This window comes from Merops nubicus, unplaced genomic scaffold, assembly GCF_000691845.1.
Source record: "Merops nubicus isolate BGI_N331 unplaced genomic scaffold, ASM69184v1 scaffold25947, whole genome shotgun sequence".
Classification (NCBI taxonomy): domain Eukaryota; kingdom Metazoa; phylum Chordata; class Aves; order Coraciiformes; family Meropidae; genus Merops; species Merops nubicus.
In genome coordinates this window covers 83,408-107,395 of record NW_008622671.1, presented here as the reverse complement: position 1 = coordinate 107,395, position 23,988 = coordinate 83,408, and the positions used below count along the sequence as shown (strand labels likewise).

At 40.2% G+C, this 23,988-nt stretch overlaps 1 protein-coding gene across 1 annotated transcript; it reads left to right on the top strand.

Moving 5' to 3' along the window:
* Window positions 1–991: 991 nt before the first annotated feature.
* On the top strand, window positions 992–23,605 carry TMEM164 (transmembrane protein 164). The gene is made up of 5 exons (XM_008944882.1): window positions 992–1,040; window positions 2,672–2,738; window positions 13,076–13,154; window positions 22,539–22,639; window positions 23,018–23,605. The coding sequence occupies exons 1-5, from the start codon at window positions 1,027–1,029 to the stop codon at window positions 23,222–23,224; spliced, it is 468 nt and encodes a 155-aa protein (XP_008943130.1). The 5' UTR covers window positions 992–1,026; the 3' UTR covers window positions 23,225–23,605.
* Window positions 23,606–23,988: the final 383 nt, after the last annotated feature.

Here is a 23,988-nt window from a genome sequence, read left to right as displayed (position 1 = left end):
TCACTTGAAGGGATTTAATTCGTTTTGTAGGGTAGCAGTGAAGCAAGCTATTGTGAATTTATGTTAGCAACAGCTCTGAAATGCTTCTCAGACAGTAGGCCAAAGACCTCCTTTGCAGTAGTGGACAATATAAAAATGAGAATTTTTACCACCAAACTGTTATGTAGTGATCTCTTAATATCTAAAGCAAGACTTGCTGTAAGAAAGCTTTTTAAGTTGCTGTGAGAGGTTTTGGACAAAAGTATCAAAATATTTTGGTTATCCTCTGAATTTTAGAGGAGCATTGTTGCAAGTCAAAATTTAAATTGGATTCTATTTATGGTGGGAGTGTGGCCTTTAAAGAAAACCAAACATGCTGCTCCAGTTATTTTCTGTTACTTTTGGTCTTGTGAAACAGCTAGCTAATAATTGGTGACATTTTTACAGTGCTTTAAAAATACCTTGAATGTAGCACTGGCCATATTTAAAGGTGACTACTAAGCTTATGCATACTGTGGTAGCCTCTTTTTGGGAAGCACTAGGAGCCTTTTATAGACAGCCATCTCGTGTGAGATCTTCAAGAGCCAAGTCCTGCACTGCTACAGTGGAGCATTGTCATTGTAGCTCCTTGGCCTTTACCACAGCAAGGACATTGTCATCACTAAGGGCTAAGGCAGCTACTGTAGTAAAATGATTGCTAATACAGTAATTTGCTTTTTACGAGGGACCTTTTATGATGACTATATCAAACAGGCTAGAATTTGATTTGTTTCTTAGGCACTGGCAGAAGCTGAGCCCTGGATGCTGCTCATACTGCTTATGTCCTTATGTGTGTAGGTGATGTGTGAGCCTTTGAATTTGTTCAAGATTTTTAGTCTTCTCTAGCTCTGCTGTAAAAGAGTTTTTCAGGTTAGAAGTGGTTTGTGACATACAGAACTGGGAAAGCAAGGTACAGAAAATGGAGTCTAAAAGAGATCATGTCATTAATTTAATTTTTTGCTAACATTTCAGATTTTTCTTCTTGCCTGTCCTCCATGTCGGATTGCAATGATTCTCTTCAGGTAATGCCTCTTCCCTACTGTCTTTCTGTCTACTTGCATGATTTATTTTAGAAATTAATCACAGTTTAAGTCATAAATTATTCAGATATATATCTGATTGGAAAGGCATTTTGGTTGGATTGGAAAATGACACTTGGAGAAGGGTCAGGGCTTAAATCTTTGGTGTTGAGCTACATACCTTTGGTTGTTTTGTACTAGTGGTTTTGGTCTGGCTTAGCAACATGATTTGGCTCAGTAAGAGATGAGAATGCCCACAGCTTTCTACACATTAATGTATGGGCTTGTGTGATTTATGTCATGGGCCTTGTACCTTGCTGTTGTTCTCACTAAAAATTAGTAACTGGGCTTAGTTGAAGACCTTGCTTATACAGCATGGCTCTAGATTTAAAATTGTGGCTGCAAGTTAAACAGTGAAAACAAATTCTTACTGTTGGGTATTTCTCAAGTCTATGCAATCTTTTCTAAAATATTGTGGATTGTTACTGACTTTAGGAACCACAGGGGTTTCTAATGTGCAGGAAGCTCTAATGGATTGCTGCAGTCCAGTGCAGCAAGCAGCCGAGAGGTGTGACCAGTCATACTGTGGTGACCTCCTGGGCAGAATGGTGCTTGGGAATGGCTGTGGTGTCCCCTGGACACTGAACTCGGCCATTGCTTGTCTTGGTCTAGGCAGTGTCTGGAAGAATGGCACTGGGGGCACGCCTCATGAATTGTTTTGGAACTGCTACTGTCTGCAGCCTTTTTGGGCTGCTCCTTATTTTGGCAGGGAGCAGGCAGAATACAGAGGTACTGTGTTAGCATCTCCATCTCGGGCAGTGTGAAAAGTGTGTCTGTTGTCCAGGAAATCCTGGATTTACTGTGCGTTTGCATAGAACAGTTGCAGAGCAGAGACCAACAACAATACTGTTGTTTTTCATAACGAGCCTTTCTGTTTTCTAATGGCACTGACAACATGTAAATTATATTTGAAAAACTGTTTTGAAGACATAATACCTTTTTCATCCTTAAGTTATTATAAAATTCCTAGCAGTTTGACAGGCAGTGGTTATAGACAGTTTATTCTTTACTTTATGTCTTAGGTAAAGTAGACTGAAACAGTATGGATACAATTTTTGTGTTCTTGTGATGCACCAGTGGTTCAGACAAAGATGGCTGAAAGCTGTACCCAATATTATAATACTACTTTCCTGCTTTATTCTTTGCTTAGGACTTGCTGCTGCATTTTGACAAATGTTATTTTTCTTTTATTTAAAGGTCGTCTTCAAAATTCCAGAAGCTTTACTTTGAGGCTGTATGTTTATAGAGTTAGATAGGAGTAAAACCTTTATCAAACATGCTATTTTAAGCTCTGAAAGACAAATGAACAGCAAAATTCCAACTATTTAGCAGCTTGCATCATGAACAGGATTATCACAAATGAGCAGGCCAGGCTTTCTAGGAATCTAAAGCTCATTATAGAAAGCGGTCCTACTTTAGGCAATTATTTAAGTGTGTGTTTAAAGAAAGGTTTTTGTCCTGGTTGTTGTATTTAACAGTATCTGGTTATTGCTTTTAACAGTGGCTTTATTCATGTGTGAAAACATTCTATTTAATTTTTGTCTGTAGAAATAATATCACATCTCTCTTCTAAGGTTGCAGATGCATATGCTGAATGGGGCCCTCCTGGCATTGCTGTTTCCTGTTGTTAATACACGTCTGGTGAGTGTACTGTACTTTTCCTCCTTTTTTATTTATTTCTAAAGGTTTTACTGTAGAAAGATGTTAGATCTTTGGTTTGTTTGGCCTTTTAAAGTTCATTTTACCAAGCTGTAGATTCATGGTATGGGTAACTACAATGGAGCCAAAATACCAATCTAGGATTTTTTTGAGTTTATAAATCAATGTGGAAAGCTAACAGTGCTGTATTCTCTGTGTCAGTTCCAAACCAGCCTTTAAGTGGAGGGAAAACTTAGTGGCTTTGAAAGAGGCTTTCACAGGTTAGCAATGTGGCTTGTAGTGAAAATTTGGTTTTTGACTTTTCGGACTATTTGTAAATGTGAGATTCCTCAGGCGTGGAAAATACCAAATGTTGTTGGTGACTGTCACCCCCTTTCCCACAAGATCAGGCACAACAGATTTCTTTTTCCCATCCAAGTTTTCAAACCTGCTATAAAACTGTCTTCTGGACAAAAAAATTAGCCTCTTGGTATCCCTTGTAAGATTCTTGAACCTATTGGGGGTTAATGGTAAGAAAATTTATCCTGAGTTTGAGCCATAAGAATTATTTGTAAAGATTATTTTTAAGAGCTGTCATCCATGCATGTGTAAGGGATGTGTGATGTGTTTATGCATGTGCACCTGTATGTTTACTTCTTTGCAAAAATGTGTTGTTGCAGTTATCTAAACATCTGTTCTAAGATAGAGTTCACTTAAATTTCTCTGCTTACATGCTTGTGATATCTATATCCATTTAGCATGTGAATTAATGGTGTTACTAACAAAATTATCGTGGACTTCAGGCACCATTACAAGTCTTGTTAGTGGCTGTTTGCAAACATGGACTGTCTTAATAAAAGACAGAATAAAAATCTGCACCTGTATTGATCTTGATGGGTGGTGTGCTACACTGATTGGCCACACTGCTAGCTGAGACCTGAAAACTGACAGATCTGTTGTTGGCTTGTAAATGATTTCTTTTTCCTCTCTCTTTAAGACTATAAAATTTTGCACTGAGACACTGTTTAGTTACTAGAGACAGGATAATACATCTGTAGGCTTTTACATGTTACAGATAATCTTCCACAAAGCATGACACTCACGTGCGCAGAAGGTTGGACCATATTTTTCAGATTTCAATGGATTTAGTAGTATAATAACACTAGAATTTTTCCAAGATCTATGTTGTCATTCCTAATCTGGTAACTACATATGTTCTTTTGTACACTAAACCAGCTTATGTGCAGTTTTCAGTTCTGTTTAATGAACTTGATACTGCTGAAAGGGAATCAAATGAATAAAACAAGTGGTGGTTTTTCCTGATAAAAAGAACTTTTTTATTTTGCATTTCAAACTATCTTTTAAGTTTTTAAGTAAATATTTTAAAATGTTGAAATATTTCATAAATCATTAGCTCCTATTTTCTCTGCCATTATCATAGATCTCCATATTAGGGCAGTGGTGATTAAACAGGAAAAATACAGAGTGCTTATAAAATTCCCTCCTTAATTAGGGATAGAGGAGCCAAAGGATAATGTCCAAGAGCAAATATTTTTGGAATAGAGACAACTTAGGATATTTTTGGCCTAACAGCTGCTTACTAGACTGTTCTCTTTTCAATGTTTCTTCTGGCACAAGATAATGTGGGTGATATTTTGTAGCAATGCTGCTTTGACCCAGATTCTCTCCTGACAGACACACATTCTGCTCTGCAACTGTGAGTGTAGTTGTTTACACTGACGTGGTCCTAAAACCAGTAAGTGTCTCTTAAATTTTGGTCAGAGGTTCAAAAAAATGACAATCATTTTGTCCGTGCTGTCTGTTCTGCTTTCTGGTATCTGCACAAACACAGCTTGATTCAGTCAAGAATAGTCATCTCTCAGTGCCTCAACTTTTTTATTCATGATACTTTAAGCTGTATATTTTCATGTATGTGTTTCATACCAAAATGTTGTATACTTAATTACATCTGAAAACAATTGTAACAACTGGTGTGTGCTGCAGCGTGGAAGGTTTGGCGCCTGCCCCAGCACTGGGGAGCGAGGAGGGGATGTCTGAGGCAGAGTTAGCTGTTAGTCATCATTATGGAGAGGAAAGAGAAAATATCAGATGCATAGTTTTATTTGTACATATCAATAATCTGAAAGGGGCAAGAGGCAGAAGACACAGAGTGAAAGCCAGTCATTAATTCACCAACTGATGGATGTTTGTGTAATAACTAGTGTCAGGATTTTGATCCTAAGTGTTAACCTGTTCAAAGTGATTTCTACAACATTTTCTGGCACAGTATATTAGGGTCATATATTTTTGCTACCCATTTCATTACTTGATACATTGTAAATATTCTTTTTCTAGATAAGATTAAATGCCTGATTTTGCTGAAAAAGCATTTTGGGAAGCTTCTAGTGTAATTTGTCATTTTGCATTTTCTTGTGCTGCCTCTGTTAATTTTTTTAGAACTTCAGTTGTTTCAAAACTGTTCTTAAATATTAGTCTGTTGCAAGTGGAAATGGAGAGTTGATATATTAATTGAAACTGCTGTTGGAGGTTTCTACTGTCTGTTGTTTTAACCATTCAGTGATACTTTAGTTGTTAAAAATCGTGTTGGACTGTAATGGGCACCTGGAATGGTGTTCAAAAAAAACTGTAGCTGAAAGATGAGGTCAGTCTTCTGTTCTTTCCAAGAAGATATTTTCCTGCCCTGGCACGATGTTGAGGTGCCAACAATTAACAGTCTCGAGCAACAGATGCACACACTTATATTTGGCAGCTGAATATTCCCATTACTTGCTACATTATTTACAATGTACTGGTGGAGTTAAATATTGTGCATTGGAATAGTCACTGGATAAAGACAAAACAGTTTGTTTCTTACTCAGTTAATGTTTTTGTGAGTTCTTATTACCCTTTCAGAAACAAAGGGTATTTCAGTTTTCTGTCATAATTTCTTTTCTTTTTCCTGATGCAGATCATTCTTGGTCAGCATGAACAATTCACATGGAAAACAGGGTAATCTTTTATGACCCATAAATAGAGAAGAGGATGCTAAGGGAATCAGATTGTTAGGGTCCCAGGTGGGAGCCTAGAAAGGTATAAGAGGATATACAGGAGTAGAAAGATTTCTTTTCACTCTGGATTTATATTATGTGGTCCTGATAACAGCCTAGTTGCATGAGTAAATTTATTTAACTGCCACAAAGACTCCAGGAAGTTGGATAGTAACTGGTTTTGTTTGAACATTCGTATTACATTAATCAAATTTTAAAGGAAACTCTTTTTGCTGCTTTAACAGTGGTTTTTTTGCAAGCTGATGTCCTGAAAATGTTGATATAGATAAAGTGAAAAACAGGACATGTCCCAGAGGTGTTGGACTTGCTGTCTCTGCTCACACAGCTGAGATGGTGCAGTTTTAATGTTTCCAGAAGCTGCTGTATTCTATTATTAGAACTATTTGGCTTCAGAGGTAGGCATTCTAAATCTGTTTTGGGAACAGAATCATACTCTTAAGCCGTGCCCACGGCACACACTTTGGGGCACCTCTGATCTTTGCCTGAAATGCCTGTGCCTGCACAGCAAAATGGAACAGGTTATGGTAGCCCATTTTATAATACCTGAACTGGCTTTCTCTAACTGGTACAAGGGAAAATAATGGAACACGTGCACACTGGGGGCTGTTGAGAGACTGTGCTTTGGTTGCCAAGGCTTCTGCTTCTTTCAGCAGCCCCCTCTGCTGTGTGCATTAAAATGGGATGAGTGTGTAAGCAATGTAAATCTACCTTCTGCTGATGGTGATAAGTAGTCCAAATATTATCTCTAGAAGATCTGAAAAAAATATTTCTGGAATTTATATTATTTATGTCATGATTTATATTACTCCTGTTTTTAGACTTATAAATGCCTGGTTATGTCCATTGCGTCATTAATGTGAGCTGCTTTGTATAATCAAATTGAGTGACTGGAAGACAGTGGAGCCTTTTGATGAGACACAATAAACATCAAATATAGTGCTAGTCAAATACTCACAACACTAATACAAGTGGAAGCAAATGCATTCAGCTGAGAGTGCACTGAACAATGCCTTTTCCTGTTCTGCTCGGTGGGCATCATCCTCCGTAGGGACCGTGGTGACACCGTGTTGTGGTTCAGCCCTAGGCAGCAACAAAGCCCCACACAACCACTTGCTTGCTCCCCACCGTGAGCTGGGGGAGAGAATCAGAAGAGATTCTCTAAGAAAGAGAAAACTCATGGGTTGAGATGAAGACAGTTTAACAGGTAAAGCAAAAGCCACGTGCACAAGCAAAGCACAACAAGGAATTGTTTGGCCACTGCCCATGGCAGGTGGGTGTTCAGCCATCTCCAGGAAAGCTGGGCTCCACCACAGGTAATGGTCACTTTGGCAAGTGCCATCACTCTGAATGTCCTCCTCCTTCCTCCAGCTTTACTTGCTGGGCATGATGTCCTGTGGTCTGGGATATCCCTCTGGTCAGCTGGGGTCAGTTGCTCTGGCTCTGTCCCCTCCCAGCTTCGTGTGCACCCCCAGCTGTGGTGGTGTGAGGAGCAGAAGAGGCCTTGGCTCAGTGTAAGAGCTGCTCAGCAATAACTGAAACATCCCTGGGGTATCAGCCCTGTTTGCAGCACAAAACTGAAGCACGGCCCCGTACCAGCTGCTGGGATGGAAACTAACTCTAGCCCAGCCAAAACCAGCACACCAAGAAAAAAATTCTCTTAAAACTTGTCAGAATTAGGGTATGTGGTGAGTTGGAACCCTAAGGCCTTGCCCTCACTGGATTTTCTGGAATTCTTGTACCAGTGAAAATCCAGTGGAGTTCTTGTTTTGGTATGGTCCTGGTCCCCTCCACCTTTGCAGCAGGGTCTTGTTTCTAGTCCCGTGTTGTCCGGTGTCTGTACTCCACAGGCTGTCAGGACAGGCAGTGCTCTTTTGCAAACTCTGGGGAGTGGCACGGCCCAGGGTAACACTGTCTGCCCTAGCAGAGGTGGATTCTGATTCGTTCTGTCTAACAGGATTAATTGAAAATGAGAACTAGATAGGACCAAGCAATAAAACAACTGAATTAGTGATTCTTCAAGGGATTTAGAATACCCTGCACTGTCTGGATTGTGTAGAATGGTTTGGAGGGTCAATATTGGTTGACACACCTACCTGAAACAGAGATTGTTTATTGTGACTTATCATTATGTGTTCATATTGATGCCCCTAAAATATAAAGAAAAAGGAATTGTTACACATGAAATCTGAGATGCTGCTTTAGACCATAATGCATAGGTGGCAGCCCTGCCTTTATTTCATGGGGCTTGGCTGTTGACATTAGTGCTAATGTAAAATTTTCTTCTTGGTCTGCTCCTTCCCAGTGTTGAAATAGATGGGAATGTCTTTTCTGATCTATGCCAGATGTATAAGCCAGTGCCTAAGCTGTAGAGCTGCCTGAGTAGTGTGACAGTAACTTGAGCATGGGTCAGCTTCTTGGCTGTTTGCCAGTTTGGATGTCTGCTGGAGAAACAAGTCCTGGTAGGACTAGAGAGATAGCCTGTTTTCCAAATGCTGCTTGTGTTTGGGGTTTGTTTTGTGGTGTTTTCTTTCAAGTCTTCATGTCTGTTTTTAGACTACTCTTTTAAGCTGCTGGAAGCTGTTTCTCCTCTGCCAATTAAGGAATTGACTATCAGAATCTTAAAGGTGCTGAGAAAAAAAACAGTATGTCACATGGGCCTAGTAGCTGCTTGCCCTGTGACTTTTATATTGTATAGCTTTAGTAAGTTCCTCCCCTCTGGTGGTTAATCTGTTCTGTGGTCTGCTTTGCAGGGAAAAAGAAAAACCTATGTTTCTGATTTATTTCTTTGATTAGTGATTCTGTTTAGGAAACTAGTCAATGATTATGGGTTATGAATCTGAGTCACTGATTGTGTCTGAGAAGGTGGCTGGTACAGAGTGACATTTATGTTTACTGGACTTTGGGCTAGATGTGCTACAGAAAAGATCAGAATCTGGGAGTTGAATTCCTCCTATTCCTTTTTCTGCCATACTCTGCAGTCTTTGTAGAGGATGGTGGAGGGAGAGCTCTTGCACAGTACAGTGCTCGAGCTGTTGTTGCAAATATATGGCTAAGGTATAAATAAGTAACAGAGGAGCACTGGTTTCAGAAAACAGAGCAAATTGGTAACCACATTGCCCACTGGAAACCAACAGCTATGTCTAAGTGGGTGTAAGATAGTTTAAACTAGTATAGTGTGCCATACTCTTTTGGGGAAAACTCTCATCTGAATATTTGACTTGTGGGCTCAACTCTACTGTTGTCTTGCAGAGATTTTCCTAAAACTTAGTGCAGTCAATGGGAAGACCTTGTTGCTTCCTTACGACAGTAGCTGGTTTAAGTTAGGACATCAGGCATGTGCTCAGAGAACTGCTGTTGGTGGCTGGGACTCTTCATGCTCAGAGGTGCAAGGGTCAGCACCAGTCCTTTCTGGTACAGTTTCTCCTTTCCACAGATACTAGTTTAGTTAGACTAGTAGAAATCTACATCACTTACCTGTTCTTGGGGTGGAGGTCTCATTGCTCTGCTGTTCTTGGTACTTTCGAGAGGGCCTTTGGCATGTCTCAGGGAATGTGGCACTTGTGAATCTGAATCATAGCAGGCTGATGTAGGGGCTAGAAGCACAAAAGGCTGCTGTGAGCCAAAGTCTTCCTGGAGGAACCAAACACCATTTGTTTTCTAACAGACACTTCCTTTAAAAATGTGAATAGTCTGAATATTTAATTCCAGAGTACTTTGTTAGCATGCTTTGGTCTTGTATGTTAGAGGAGTTGTGTATATCAGTATTAGTTTGGTGTGTTTTGAAATATATATGATTTTATACCTGTGTTAAAGCCTATGAATGGATGAAGCAGATTTGCTTTGCCCCAAGTGAGAAAAAACTTATGTATTGACTTGAGTGAGAGAATAGCCTGTCCTCTGTATTCATTTACACTGTTAAGGGACTTAGTAGATGAAATAGGTCATTTGTCTTTTTATCTTGTACCATTAGTTGTTTGAAGATTCCAAGCAAAAGAAACAAGGTGAAATGCAGGAAAAGCGATTCTGGCAGCAAGGAAAGGAGGCAGGAGCTTAGTACAAAAAAAACCCAACCAAACAAAACCAAAACCAACCAAACAACCAAAAAACCCCCCAAAACCCCAGCCAAAACAAAAAAACAAACCAGCAATAAATTGACAACAGATACACAGAATTTGGTAACAAATATCTAGTGATTCTGAATCTCTCTGGGGACAGGTGTGGTTGGAGAAGTGTGCCATGAACATCACTGGTTTGCAGTGGGGAAATAGAATCATAGAATCATAGAATCCTTTAGGTTGGAAGGGACCTCCAAGATCATCAAGTCCAACCATTGAGCCATTAGGGCTCTAAAGTCCTCTGCTAAAACAGATCAGAATCTGTCAGGGTTGGAAGGGACCACAAGGATCCCCCAGTTCCACCCCCTCTGCCATGAGCAGGGACACCTCCCACTAGATCAGGCTGCCCAGAGCCTCCTCCAGCCTGGCCTTAAAGACCCCCAGGGATGGGGCCTCAACCACCTCCCTGGGCAACCCATTCCAGGGTCTCACCACTCTCATGGTGAAGAACTTCTTCCTCACATCCAGCCTGAATCTGCCCACTGCCAGCTTTGCCCCATTCCCCCTAGTTCTGTTGTTACTTGAGATCCTAAAAAGTCCCTCCCCAGCTTTCTTGTAGCCCCCCTAAGATACTGGAAGGCCACAATAAGGTCACCTCGGAGCCTTCTCTTCTCCAGACTGAACAGCCCCAACTCTCTCAGTCAAATAGTGCTCTTCAGAGTGAGTGCTGGGTTTTCTCATTGCCATCTGACAGGAGAGGACAAGTCTCTTGGGACCTATGAAGAGGCTCTATTTTGGAGATTGTTGAGTCTCAGTTTAAATATGTGGCCTTCATGGGTGCTTATGGTCAAATATTATTAGGGGGACCAACTCAATATTTTGACTTAGTTTGTTCTATGAGTAAGTTTTGCTTCGATTTAAAAAAAATAAATCTCAAATTTTGTCTTTTGTTGAAGTGCTTGTTTTCCCAAAGAGGTTCTTTATAATCCTGTATGGATGAGTGTTCCCTTCTACCTCGTCTTGCAGTTTCTCTTTGCATATAAAAGATACCTACCTGCTAGCTCTGAGTGTTTTATTGATGAAACAATTTATGGACAAGACCCTTAGGGGTAGGTGAATGAGTTGTCAGTACAACTTTATAGTTCACCTTTTGTGTTTGCCCTTTTTCTGTTTGTTCTACGCTGTCTGTACAACTTAAGTGCTTGATTTTGCAGAAATTCTGCTTTTGAAGCTCTGTACCAGGAAATGCACTTTCATAATTAGCCAGGCTTCAGAACAAACAATCCTTTATGGTCAAAAAGAGATGTTTTGTTTTACACAAAAAATATTGTCAACACTACTGTGGCAAAACAACTGGTTACTCTGTTCTCAGAAGTGTCTTGACTGTGGTGTTTGTGTAACTGCCCCTCACAGCTCGGAGAGTGTAGAAGCCCTTGTGAAACCACAGATACTAAATAGAGAACACTCCTTGGCAGGAGAGAGTGCCTCACGTTGTGTTGTTTATGTTGGGAGCTATTATTTCTGAAGCATGCCTGTTCCAGCTGGGAGAGGTACAGTTTTTTCTCCAGTTAGGAAAACTGTTTTATCTTCTTCCCAAATAATACTGATTCCCTCACTTTGCCCTCTGTGCCTTTCTACAAGGGACAGCAGAAAAGGTTCAGATTAGGAAACTTCTCTGAAGTTCTTGCTTTTGCATAGTGTCTTGTTTGGTTTTATGTTTTGGTACAGAATACTTGGAATAAAATAACCCAACAGATTGTGTGGAGGATTTTTTTCAGCCCAGCCTCCCAAGAATTGGCTGAGCCTCTTGGGAGGCTGCAATCTGGACACTGATAGTGTTCAAACAGGTAGGGATGCCAGGACAAGCAGAATCCAGCTGTTGGTCTTAGCAACTTTTACATTCAAAACAGGATGTAAGAATTGTTGAATTTAAAAGATCCCTATATTTATCAACTGCTATTTAGGAAGAAAACCAAACTCTGTTTCAGCCTTTCTTTATTTCTGTTGATGTAGACATTTTTGCAATGTTTCTGTTTCAATGCTATGACTTCAGTGTTTCAGAACATTAACAGAAAAGGAAGGTGCTTTTTTGTTCCTTCCTGACAGACAAGCCACGATGGTAGGACTTGCATCTGGATTCGTTTCAGCCTGTAGAGTGACAGAATGAGTCTGCATTTGAACCAGAGCTTATGGCGTTGTGTTACTCCTGTGAGATTGGGTATTTGGGTGGTGGTGGTGTCCACTTTTCCCTTCTGAAAACCATGTCTTTAGTGTTGTAAATGAGCTGCAGCAAAAGGTTGAATTCTGAGTTTTGAGTCTGAGTCTTTATTACTACTATTCAGTTTTAAATGTGTTGGATTAGTTTAACAAGTAGAGGCGAAGGCATTTAGAATGGGAATAACTTTCAAATACAATGCATCACCTTTTCTAACTGATAAAGTTGAGCCAGAATTAGTTGGGTGGTTAAACGCAGAGTTGTTGTTCAAGTTATTTTTAGCACAGTCTGTCTGACTGTCCTCTAAGAGGTAACATGAATTTAACTGCTAAACACACAAATAACTAAGTGTACTTTTCCAGAAGTTGTCAGCAGGTGAGAAATACCTGATGTACTACTAATTCCTTAATGGTTTATAACCATCCTTCTGCAGCTTCTCTTTCAAAAATACCAATAAAATATTGATTATTTTATGTTATATTCTGTTTGGTGAAGGTTAGCAGTTTCAGACATGCATGTAGATTGCTATAAACCATGTCTTTTGATTTTTACACAGGCCACCTCAGTAATTACTTTTATGTATTTATTTGTCTAAAAGGCCTCATTTATAGAGTTCTGTCACTCACAAGGTAGCAATTGTGATTTCTTTCTAAATATGCTGCTGTCATATGGGAGGCATGTGGTTTCTGGTTTGATTACTTTAGGATTTTGCATTGTTATTGGTAATTTATGCTAAGAAAGAAAGGGAGAAGATCTTATATTATTGCTCCTTTGTTGTGCCTCTGGCTCCTTTTGAGGATTGTCTGCTTGAAGTGCTGTGCTGTGTTTGTGGTGGGGAGTGGCGTGGGCACAGCTAGCTGCACTTGTGACCACGAGTGGCACCTCTGTGTTCATGGACCCAGCTGAGAAAACTGAACCCTCACGGCTCACCAGGAGAGTGGTTCCTTGTAACACGGTTGTTGGGGATGAAAAACATTTACAAATATTTTCCTTATTCCACAGCTTCCATTTGAAATGGAAATTTATTACATCCAGCATGTGATGCTTTATGTTGTGCCCATCTATCTGCTGCAGAAAGGAGGTAGGTTGGCAATTTATACATTTTGAATTGGTCCTCTGCAATGGAAAAGCTGTGCTTGATGGTTACTGCAGGCTTTACTCTCACTCTTTTTTTACCAGTTTTATCTATGTTAGTACGTAATAGTTTCTGGTGTTATGTTGGAGTTGTGACCTGGGTAGCAAAGACTTGTGTCAGGCACTGAAATGGGAATAGTAAAGTGATCTTTTGCAAGAATGTATCAGCACAACAGGCAGTGTCTTCTTGAGTGGCATCTCTGCCATCTTGCTACATTCCAAGTTGTTGCTGGCATGTATGTTTAAGATGTTTGCCTTCTTGAATGTCTCTTGAGAAGTACTACAATTTCAGATGAGCTGAAAAAAAAATTGTTATATCCCCACATAAACATTAGTTGGCTAGTTAGATAAATTCCTAAATTCTGAAGCTCTAATGAAACACAGCGACAGGCAGTGAAATGAACTGGCTTGCTTGCTATCTCTTCTAACAAGATCACCACCTTGCAATCACTTAGACCAGAATAGTTCAGTAAGTCTGGGAATCCCAAATTTTTCCACTGGCCAGTGATTTCTCTAATTGTGGTTCCTTAGAAGGGAATGTAGTGTGTATTCATCTGGTGTGGTGCTCTGCCCCCCTTCCTAGCACTGACATGCTTCCAGCTGCATTTTCTAGCAAGGCTAAATTGTTTCATACAGGACATAAAAGATGATAATTTGTGGTCCAGATGTTTAGTAGCCTTTAATGAAAAGCCCAATGATGTGATATTAAGCAATGGGATAGAATTTAGCAAATGCTCAGAACAAGCATAGTCAGGCTTTTCCATTCTGGTGAATCTTTTGTATTCTGTACCAGCAGTCACTTGTAACCCTTCACACTTCTTTCACTACAGATTTGTAACCTTTTTCATCTTTCATTGCTGAGTGAAACTAAATAAAATGATCCAAAGGAAAAAGTGAAGCATCGTACTTCAAAAGATGATTTTGTTTCTTTCTCTCACCTGAGAAATATGCCAGCCACATTTAATTTTAATCCATCTTTGATATCTTAAAGTTCTGGGAAATAATGCTACAATGCAGTGTAGTTGTAGAAGTTACACAAACTCCCAATGGCTGTTGAAGGGGAGAGGGGCAGTGGCAAACCAAGCTCTTCTGTCACTAAACCACTTCTTTTGATGGTCTTGAAGTTCCCAAATTACATCACTTTAAGACCTGTATCTCTTGGCCTTGGATGTCACTCGATGTGTTCCTTTGATTTTTGTTTAGTTGTGTCGTTTGGCTTTTTGCTTGTTTTGACATAAAGGTTCCTCAGCACCTATTTTCTGAGGCTGGTGAGACTATATCTGCAGTTTGAAGGGCTTTGTGTTGTACAGTTGTCACCGTAGTGCAGTCTTTAAAATTTTGCCCTTTATTAATTTGTAGGTATTTGCTGCCACCTAATGTTGACAGTATAGTAGTGAAGTTTCTAAAAGGACTTGGTTGGCTAAACAAGCCAGTTAAGATTGCCCGAGGCTGTGTCACTCATAGCTGTTCAGTTTCTTAGGCAGTTGGCTCCTGGTCACCTGCCTGGCTGCACTGTCTCATTAGAAAAGTGCCCATGGGCTTCTCCACAGCTATGGCTAGTGCCACAGGAGATGTACTCTATGATTTCTGATAGAAAAATTACTCAGCCTAAAAATGTGTTAATATTTTGTCATGTGTTTTCACTAGCACCACCCTTTTACCTTTACTGTATCTTGTGGAAATTGCTTTTTCAGCACCGATGCTGGTCAGCGTGAAGCTTTATTTCTGTATTTTAAATAGAAATTTCCATCAGTGCATCTATGACTGGAAGAATTAATTAAAGGGTAGTAAAATTGGGAAATAAAAAGGAATGGATTGTATATGGAAGAATATACTACTTAATTTTATTGAGAATCTGCCATTCTGATTATCTTATCTGCCATTACTGATGGCCTTAATAGGTTCTCAAGCATAATATCAACATTCCTCAAAGGAAGGTTGAGCAGAACAGCAGGAGCAGAGTTGATTTTGGGGCTCATTCCATACAGAACTGCATGAGCAAGTTTGTTGACATGCTAATCAAGACTTGTACCAGTCACACACACACATTCCATCACCTGCTGAAGAGTTTCCTCTTGGAAAGGAAGCTGGGTGACAGTAAGCAAAGGCTGTAATCATTCATTGTTTTCCCCCCCAGCTGTTCATCGCAGTGCTGAAGACAGGTCATGTTGACCTCTGTCTCTCTTCCTCTTCACTCTCCCTGCCCTCTATACTGAGTGAATCTAAGTCTCTGTACTTGCCTTTCTAACCTGTTTTCTTTGCAAGCATGCGTGTGTATGCACATGTGCATGCCAGGCCAGCCAAAAGAAATGCTTGGGCACCACAGCTTGGCTCTTGCTTGGCTGCAGTGAGAGGCTCTCATGCAAAATAGATGTAGTGTGGCTGTGACAGGCAGCACGGAAGATTCCTACCTCACAGCAGTTCCTACATGAAGTGTATCTGCAGCTGGCAACTTTTCTCTGCTGAGTGACTCTCACCTTGTGTCACCTGTGGACCCTGCCATAAAATTATAGATGCATCTGGGTAGGACACGACATTCCTGAAATAGCTAGGGAAGCTGAACCAGAGCTGCATGTCGCTGTTTTCTCTTGTCCTTAGGTGATGAGACCCTTGCTTCCCTGTCCAACAAAGTAGGAATGCTTTTGCAGCTGCTGCAGAGCTTTACTGTTGCTTCATTTAAGTGCTAGGAGTGGCAAAAGGGAGGTGCAATTGATGAGTGGTCAAGCTGAAAGGAAGAACACAGGAAGCACAGCAGCAGGGATTTATAGTGTGGAATGAACCCCTTCATTAAAAAATTCCTCAAATCACTTTAATCTGCAGCTAAAATGGTCTTATGATGAAGCTTGTGAGTATGCTCAGATAGTTTTACGTTCTGCTACTGGGATACAGGTTGTTGGTGGAATGCTTCAGGGAGATGGCAGCTGAGGAGGTGTAATGTCTCTAACTGCCACAACTGTTGCAAGAGTGCATTAACCTGACCTGCTAAGGTCGGGGTATTAGAGGCCTTCAGTAGTGTTCAGGACAACTTGGTTTTTCTAACTGTATACTTTTACTGTAACAAAAAAAATATAATTTGTCCTGCATGAGCCTTAGAGACTCAGTTTTTGACTGTCTTGGTCCCTGAGCTATTTTGGTCAGATTTTCTAAAAGATTTGACAGGAGTAGGTGTGCACGTTATTTCAAATCACTTTGAAATTTAATCAAAATAGAATTGTTATTTCCCAAGTACTGTGAGGAAATAACACCATTCCACAACAGCCTGAAGTTAGGGTTGGTTCATAGCAGCTCCCTAACAGGAGTTCAGGAGATAATCTTTCTTGTGTTTTGAGATCCCCAGCATTATTTAGTTGACTTAATAACTTAATGAAGTTGAGAAGGATATTGATGTTGAGATATTTTTCTTAGGCTTTTGTCACTTTAAGGAGCCATCTGATATAGGAAGAGCTGTACCTGAAGTTTCAGGATATCATGTGTGGTTCATCAAGAGGCCTTTGTACTGGTGGCACTGAAGGGTTGGGTGGGTCTGACACCGTAGCCTGCAGGGGGAGGTAAGTCTCCAGCACCCACTCTGTCAAAACGGGCGTGGACTTCTCCAAATCCACCGTTCAAATCCAGGCTGTCCACACTGGGGAGAGAGTGAATTCATAGGGTTGTGTTTTTAGGGACGGGAGGGGGAATGTTCTTTTGGAGGCCAGGCTGACAGTAATGGCCTTGCAAATTCGGACAGTCTTGTAGTCTGGTTGAATGTATTTTAAGAGCTGACTCCCTGTTGTATGTACAAGTGGACAGCCATATACACCCTAAATAATTGCATAGGTGAGTTGTTTATTGGGAGTAAAGTCAGAATTTTCAGCTTATAAGACATGTGCTGTATCTTTATAAGCAATACAGAAACTTGTTTCTTTGACTCAAGTCATAAAGCTCTTTTTGTTTTTGATCTAAGTGTCCTCAGAAGGGATGGCCAGGAGCAGCTCTGTGTCACCAGCTTGCTGAAGGGAGTGCAGTGCCTGTTACCTGACAAGGAGCTGGGCTGAGTTGTGAGATGTAGAACGCAGATACCAAGTGCAGGCAAAAGGATCATTTTTCCTGTGGCTGGGAACTGGGAAGGTGCTTTCCATTGGCTGTTAGAACTTGCTGCCAAGAGCAAGGGCACATCATATTCAAAGATATTTCTAGCTGTTGTACCCTTTCTTAGCCACTTTTTGACACTTATCTGTATTTAGCTACATCTTCCCATAGCTTTTACATGGGGTTGTAAAACAGGCTTTATTGTATACCTTAGTAGGAATCCAGGAAAAAAAATCACTCTATATTTGAATATAGTTAGGTAGATGTAAGTCTAGTTTATTCCCATTGAAATGCTTGATACTGTGCAGTAACAGCTCTTTGACTGAGACTCTTAATTACTGGGAGGCCTGTCAGGTGTTGTGTGTCACTGTCCTGCTGACAGCTTCTGTTTTCCTGTTGCAGCTTCTCTCTACCTCCTGATTCCCACGTACGAGCCAGTTCACAGGCCAGCTGTGGTTGTACTACAGCACCTCAAGCACAGGGTGTCCGTGGCACATCCAGCAGCTGGAGGTGTGTGCTGTGCTCTGCCTGCACGTTTGTGCTGCAGTCTCTCCTGTGGCTTGGTTGTTTCAGGATAGTGTTTGATGGTCTAAGAGAGCTGGAGAGGAAGAGGAGGGGGCATGTCTCTGTCCTGTGACCCTCTGGGCTTTATGCACCAGGCAGTTACAGTTCTTTTGAGACTATGGTGGCCTATTAAGAAATGCTTAAAACTAAACAAGGAAGTTAATGTGGCATTCTCTGAGTGAGCCCAAGGTCTGCTGAAGACTTCTCTCTGTCTCTAGGAGACAGAGAAGTTTAGAGGGGTATGTACCAATATATGGAAGAATACTATTACATGAATGAAGAGGGAATAACTGCTGCTGCTTCTTTATGGAATATAAAAAATGGTTCCTGAGAGGAGCAGGTAATACAAGACCCCTGCCCGACCTGATTCTGATGGGAGTAGCTGGCATTCAGGGAAATAGAGATCTCCTGGCAGAAGGCAGTGTTAAGAAATCTACACATGGATCAGAGCAGTAGGGGAAGCAGTGGGTGTCAGGCTCGTTCCCTTGAGAACATTTTTCCTGTTTTCCTCTGGAAGGGAAGTTTGGTCTCTAGGCTAGCTCAGTAGGCCGTGCTACTAGAACTAATGCTTTGATCAAGGGAAATGAAATGGAAATAAATTTGCTGTCACATTTTTATAAGCTTGGAAATGAAGGAATTGTAATAGTTGCTCTGAGTTTTGGATTAAGCAGGTCTACCTGTAATTGTAAGACTACTGAAGGAGAGTGTGCTGGGCTGGAAAACTGGTAAAGCTCTATCAAATATAGTGTCAATGAAAGCAAGACATTAATTATGAAAAAGATTATTTTAATACCCTAGTAAATTAAAAAATTTTACTATATTTAGGTTCTAATTCAAACAGAGGAGTAATTTTCTCCTGCATTGAATACAACAGGAGTATTACTTTCTCTTAAGTTGCATTCGTATTTTTACAAGCTTATGTTTTGAGAACTTCAGATAAAAATAACAGTTTGTAAGAGCACTAGAACTAGCACAAGACATTGGAAGGGGGAGCAGTATAAAAGAAATTGAGTCTCTTTGTTGATCTTGAGATTTTTAAAGCCATGCTTCCATTTCCTCGATGGCAAAGTCAACCACTTGGCATGTTAAAGGTCAAGAGATTCTTTTTGCAGAAGCAGATGATGAGCCTCAAACTCTTCAATCTATATGAAATCCTTCCTATCATTGCTATTGAAATAATGAAGTTTTAATTTAACTGAAATATCCACTGCCATGCTAATTCAACACAAGAGCAAATATACAGCCTGCTTGGGTGACCCTGGTTTGGAATAGCCTCAACTGTCTGGGGCAGGAGCGTTTTTGAGAATGAGATTAGTGCCAGACTGGCAGTTCAATGAGATTTTTGAAAGTTCTTAACATACAAGAACTGCCTGTGATCTTTAGTGAACGGAGAGTGAACCTCACTGCTACCTGTTGGAATTGATTTCCTATGTGAGCAGCAAGAAGCTTTTGCCAAAGCCAGCACAGGCCATTTAAACAGCCACTCAGCTGAGTCTCAGTTTTCCTGTTTGTCTGCTTCTGTTAACAGTCTGTGTACTACAGAAGATCACAGAATTCTGGATTCTAAATAGTCTGCAATGCTTCATTAAGCAGTCATCTAGACTGCTTAATAGCAAGACTGTTGAGTAATAAAATCTCTAATGACTATTTATCTAATGAGAAATGTACAGAAAATAGCCCAAGTATGAATGTAAATTTAGTTTCCCAAAGCACACTTGGGAATCCACAGCTCTCTGAAATTCTGTGGTGTGGTTTGGTTTTTTTTGTTTGTGGAGGTCATTTTTTCCTTTTTGTCACTTAATGTCTAAATTGTAGAAACCATACTATTGTTTTTAGGATTGTGATGTCTAGCAAGAAGGTCTTTTTCTATCAAAAAGTGAGCTCAGAAGTCTGTAGAGAGTGAGAGCTGTTAATGTATTTTTTAAAGTTTTGGAACAGAGATTGGATGCAGCAGTGTGAAATTCTTTGCTGGAGGAACCTGAACAGCTCTCCCAAGTGGCTTCTGAAACACAAATGCCTGGCTAGATTGAAGATATGAGAAGTTTGGGTTCAGAGCCAAATTATGCTACTGATCTGTTCTGTTACCCTGCACATTTCCTGCATCTTTTAATGACTTCTTTTTCCCTCCAGTCCTGTTTCATAGCTAAGTTCACTTGTCCATTTTAATGTTTATGTACTACCTGCACTGTCAGTCCCCCAGATATCAACGTCATGAGATTCTGGCTTTCTTGAGTGTTTACCTCTTTAGACTACCACCATCTGTTCTCAGGCTTTGTTGAATATTTTTGAAATAACGCAGGCAACTGCCAACCAGGTTAGTTCATGCAAAAACAAATTTGGTATAGCACTACTCTGCCAGTTCCTGGGAGCTGTTTTAGATGCCTTATTTGAATTTTATGTTTTGCATCTAGGTTAAACATGCACCTAAAACTGAAAAGAAAATACAAAAACCCCAACTTTGCAAGTCAAACGATGTTTTCTTTACAGGTGATGGGAGAGCACAAAGAGTTTTTGTATAGCTTGACCAGGTCTCTTAGAGTTGGTTCAGCCAAAAATAGAGCCATGGTCTCCTGAGCTCTGACACCAAGGCTGGTTGCTTCCTCTCTTGCTCTCTGTAATGAAAAACTGTACTCAAGGTGGTATCACATATCTGGTATTTTCAGGTGGTGGAGTTTAATGGCTGTTGTTGCTGTTTCAGTAAAGTCTCCTGTAGTGTTTTCTAAGTGGGATACCAGCTCTTTGGTCATGCTTAAAAAGTATGTTTGGAGAATAGGACTGGGTGATTTTTTTCTCTTTACCTGTAGACCACTCCACTTAAAGTTACTCCTGTAAAGCTCACTTTTCCCTTTGGGTTTTGCTTATAGTTCACACACTAATCCTGACCTTCACCTGCCTACTGGATAAGAAATCTCCTAAGTTGCCTTATGCTTTCCAAGTAGCTCCTCTCCTCCTATTTATCATGCCTGCACCGAGTCACAGTTCGCTTACTAAAACATGCTGTGCACTTTTATCCTCAATAATTATGCTAATATTGTTGCTCATTAAAGTCAGTGAGTGATATATGGGGTGGCTATATGCTGCTGTCATTCAAGCATCCAGTCAACTCCTTGCTCTCTGTTGACATGCAACGAGAAGCTCTGTGATTTTGGGTGCACAGTGAATAGGGTGATAGTGTAGGTAATTTTGAATATGTAACATTCACAAAATAATACTTAAATTAGATTATTTCAGCTAGCTTCTGCAAAATAATGGGTATGAACTACAGAAGAAAACTATCCAGAAGAGAGTTGTAAGAAGGCAATAGGGACTGAGAAAGCAGTTTTGTAGGGATTTCAACCTGAGACAGGCGGCACCATTACGTGGTGGAGTGGGAAAGCAAGTAACAGCAGTTACCTACAGATGCTAACATACATAGCCAGACTCTTACCAGCTTTAGCTGGGTGAGTTCTGTCCTAGCTGGCTACTCATGTGTAGTTATTTGAGTTCCCAGTAGCCTTCTGCTGAAGTCTATAATTACTTCCCGGTAATTACTGAATGTGCTAGCTAGCAGAGGCTAATATGCATATTGCACTCTGTGCTGTAAGCTATCTATTGAGTACTGGGTACACGTTCCAGCATTTAATGCTATCTAATGGTTCAAGGAGCAGACAAAGGCAGATAAAAAACACCAGTGTATGAAGCTCTACAACCTCTTAGAGCAGCTGAGCAGCATGACATGGTGCATCTATTTTTTCACATCTCTAAGTTAAGTTATTAAAGTCACAAGGAAAATAATGTTTTCTTTTCTCCATATCTTACACTGCAATTTTCATGTCTGCTGGTAAGAGACTTGAGAACTCTGTAAACTGTTTTTGTTCTCACCATATGATGTTTGAATATTCAGTTCCAAAAACAGTCTTGTATCTAAGGGTACTTGTATTAGATCTGATGTCCTTGGTATGTTCTAGATGACGTGACGTTGTGTTTTGTCAGTAAATTGACAAAACCTAGTTTCAGGAGGAGAGAGAAAGGTGGACCCAGGAATAACGAGAGATCTGCTACTTACTTGAAGGGAATAAAATATTTTACAGTATCTGTGATATCTACTTATTATAAAATTGTAGTGTATATCTGAAAGTATCTCCACAGCCATTCTCATTTAAAAGCACATGGACTGACTACTTAATACAGCTTTTTCTGTTCCTAGGCATTACTGGTGCAAGTTACTTTTTAGTAGTTAAACAACCATAAAATTAGGAAATGGCAATTAGGCTATGCTCTAATACAGTGCTGTGCGGGAGCTGACACTACCTGGGTTAGTTCTGTGCATGCTGAGGTCATAGCCACCAGAAGAAGCAGGTTTAAATATAAATAACCTGACTTTTGAAGACTCATTGTATCCTATTACTGTATTTGAAAATCATTTAGTTCCTCTGTGGTAGAAGGAAGAATTGAGGTAAAAATCACTGGTGATGGTGAAAAACAAGCAAGCTTAGTAAGGTAACATATTGTATGTTTTACTGCTGGACCAGGAGGGAAGAACTGATCAGAACAGCTCAGGTAAGAAATGAGGCTCTCAGACACTAATTCCTGTAATGGTGTGGAGTAGGTTATCAGCTACAGCCAGATGCCCTAACATCACAGAGCAGGAGAGAGAGGATTATTCATCAGTGTTTCACAGCAACTCAGCTGAATACTAATGTATTCCTTTCTCTTCAAGGTATCTACACTCCAGAACCACTCTGCAATTTCTGGTGGGCTCTTTTATCCACGGGGTTTATGTTTGTATATCATTTTAGCATCTTGCAGATTCTGGGATTGGTAAGTAAATACAGGTTAATAAATGGATAGCTTGCAAGTACATTCAAAGTAAAGACACCGACTGGTTTTTCAAAGTGTCCAGATGTGTATTGATAAGACTACTTGCATGCAGGTGTTTAATTGCATGTCCTGTTGAGCATTTGTATTGGTAAAATATTTAATAAATTGGTCATGTACCTGCATAAATCCATCTATTAAATGCACAACTGAATTTGGATTTGCTTTCCTTCTGAAAGCTGCTCTACTTGTGTTGAACAGAGGCGTGTCACCTAAACCTTGTTTGATGGTTATGGTAATTTCTAAATTGCCATTTTAGGTGTCTGAATCAGTGCAACACAAAAATATTGTTAATTTATAAATCTGTTGTCACTTTCTCAGGTTACAGAAGTGAATTTGAACAACATGTTGTGCCCAGCCATCTCAGATCCTTTTTATGGGCCCTGGTATCGAATCTGGGCATCTGGACATCAGACTGTCATGACCATGACTCATGGGAAGCTTGTAATCCTACTGTTTCACAGTGCTGTCCCCACCTTCAAATGTAGCGTGGACTTCCTTAGACTCCCAGCTAAGAAAATAGACTGAAATTTCTCCCTGTGGAGTAGTATGTGCAGGAAGCAGAGATACTTATACTGGAAAACAAAGAGGAGGGATGAGAGGACAATGTGTTTATACTTCTCCCCACAGTTTATTGCCTCACAAACACCTCTCTAATCAAGCGAGGTTTTTTTACCTACTTTTCCACACTGCCTATTGCCAATGGCAAAATAGTGGCCTTATTCTGGAAAAGGTTCATGTTTTATACATTTTGTGTAGGTTGCAGCAGAATCTTGCTAATCCACCATTTAAAATTAGGCCAGGATCTGTCCACATTCCAGCAAAGAGAGTGGCAGTGCTACCTCGTTGTGACTTATTTTCCATTAAATTTAAGCATGCTTATATCATAGGACATGAACTAAAGCTGAACCACAACACTCCACTGATGTGGACAGCACACACTGAAGTCCATCAGCCCATCTTAACTCTTAGCACGTGAATGGTGCGGAACGGCCGCAGCGAACGACGGACTCTTCGTCTCCCAGTCATACATGCAGAACCATGGAGGTTCTACTGTATTTTCTTTAAGCTGGTTGACAAAGTTGGGGAACAATAACTTGTTTAATTTTTTTTTTTTTTTTTTAATTGACTACTTAATTTCTAAGCTGCTGTGGATAAATATCTAGCTGGCTAAGTACCATCAGATCTGGATGCTTTGAAGATGAAAAGACTGTATTACATGTAAGCTACAATAAGATATTTCATCCACTGTTCTGACCTGAGTTTGAACAAACTTTTTTTTGTTTAGCTTA

Excerpts from the sequence above, each read along its gene's own strand:
- TMEM164 (XM_008944882.1), top strand. Across the intron at positions 13,155-22,538 it reads CTATCTGCTGCAGAAAGGAG|GTATCTACACTCCAGAACCA; the intron begins GTAGGTTGGCAA and ends TTTCTCTTCAAG. Across the intron at positions 22,640-23,017 it reads TCTTGCAGATTCTGGGATTG|GTTACAGAAGTGAATTTGAA; the intron begins GTAAGTAAATAC and ends TCACTTTCTCAG.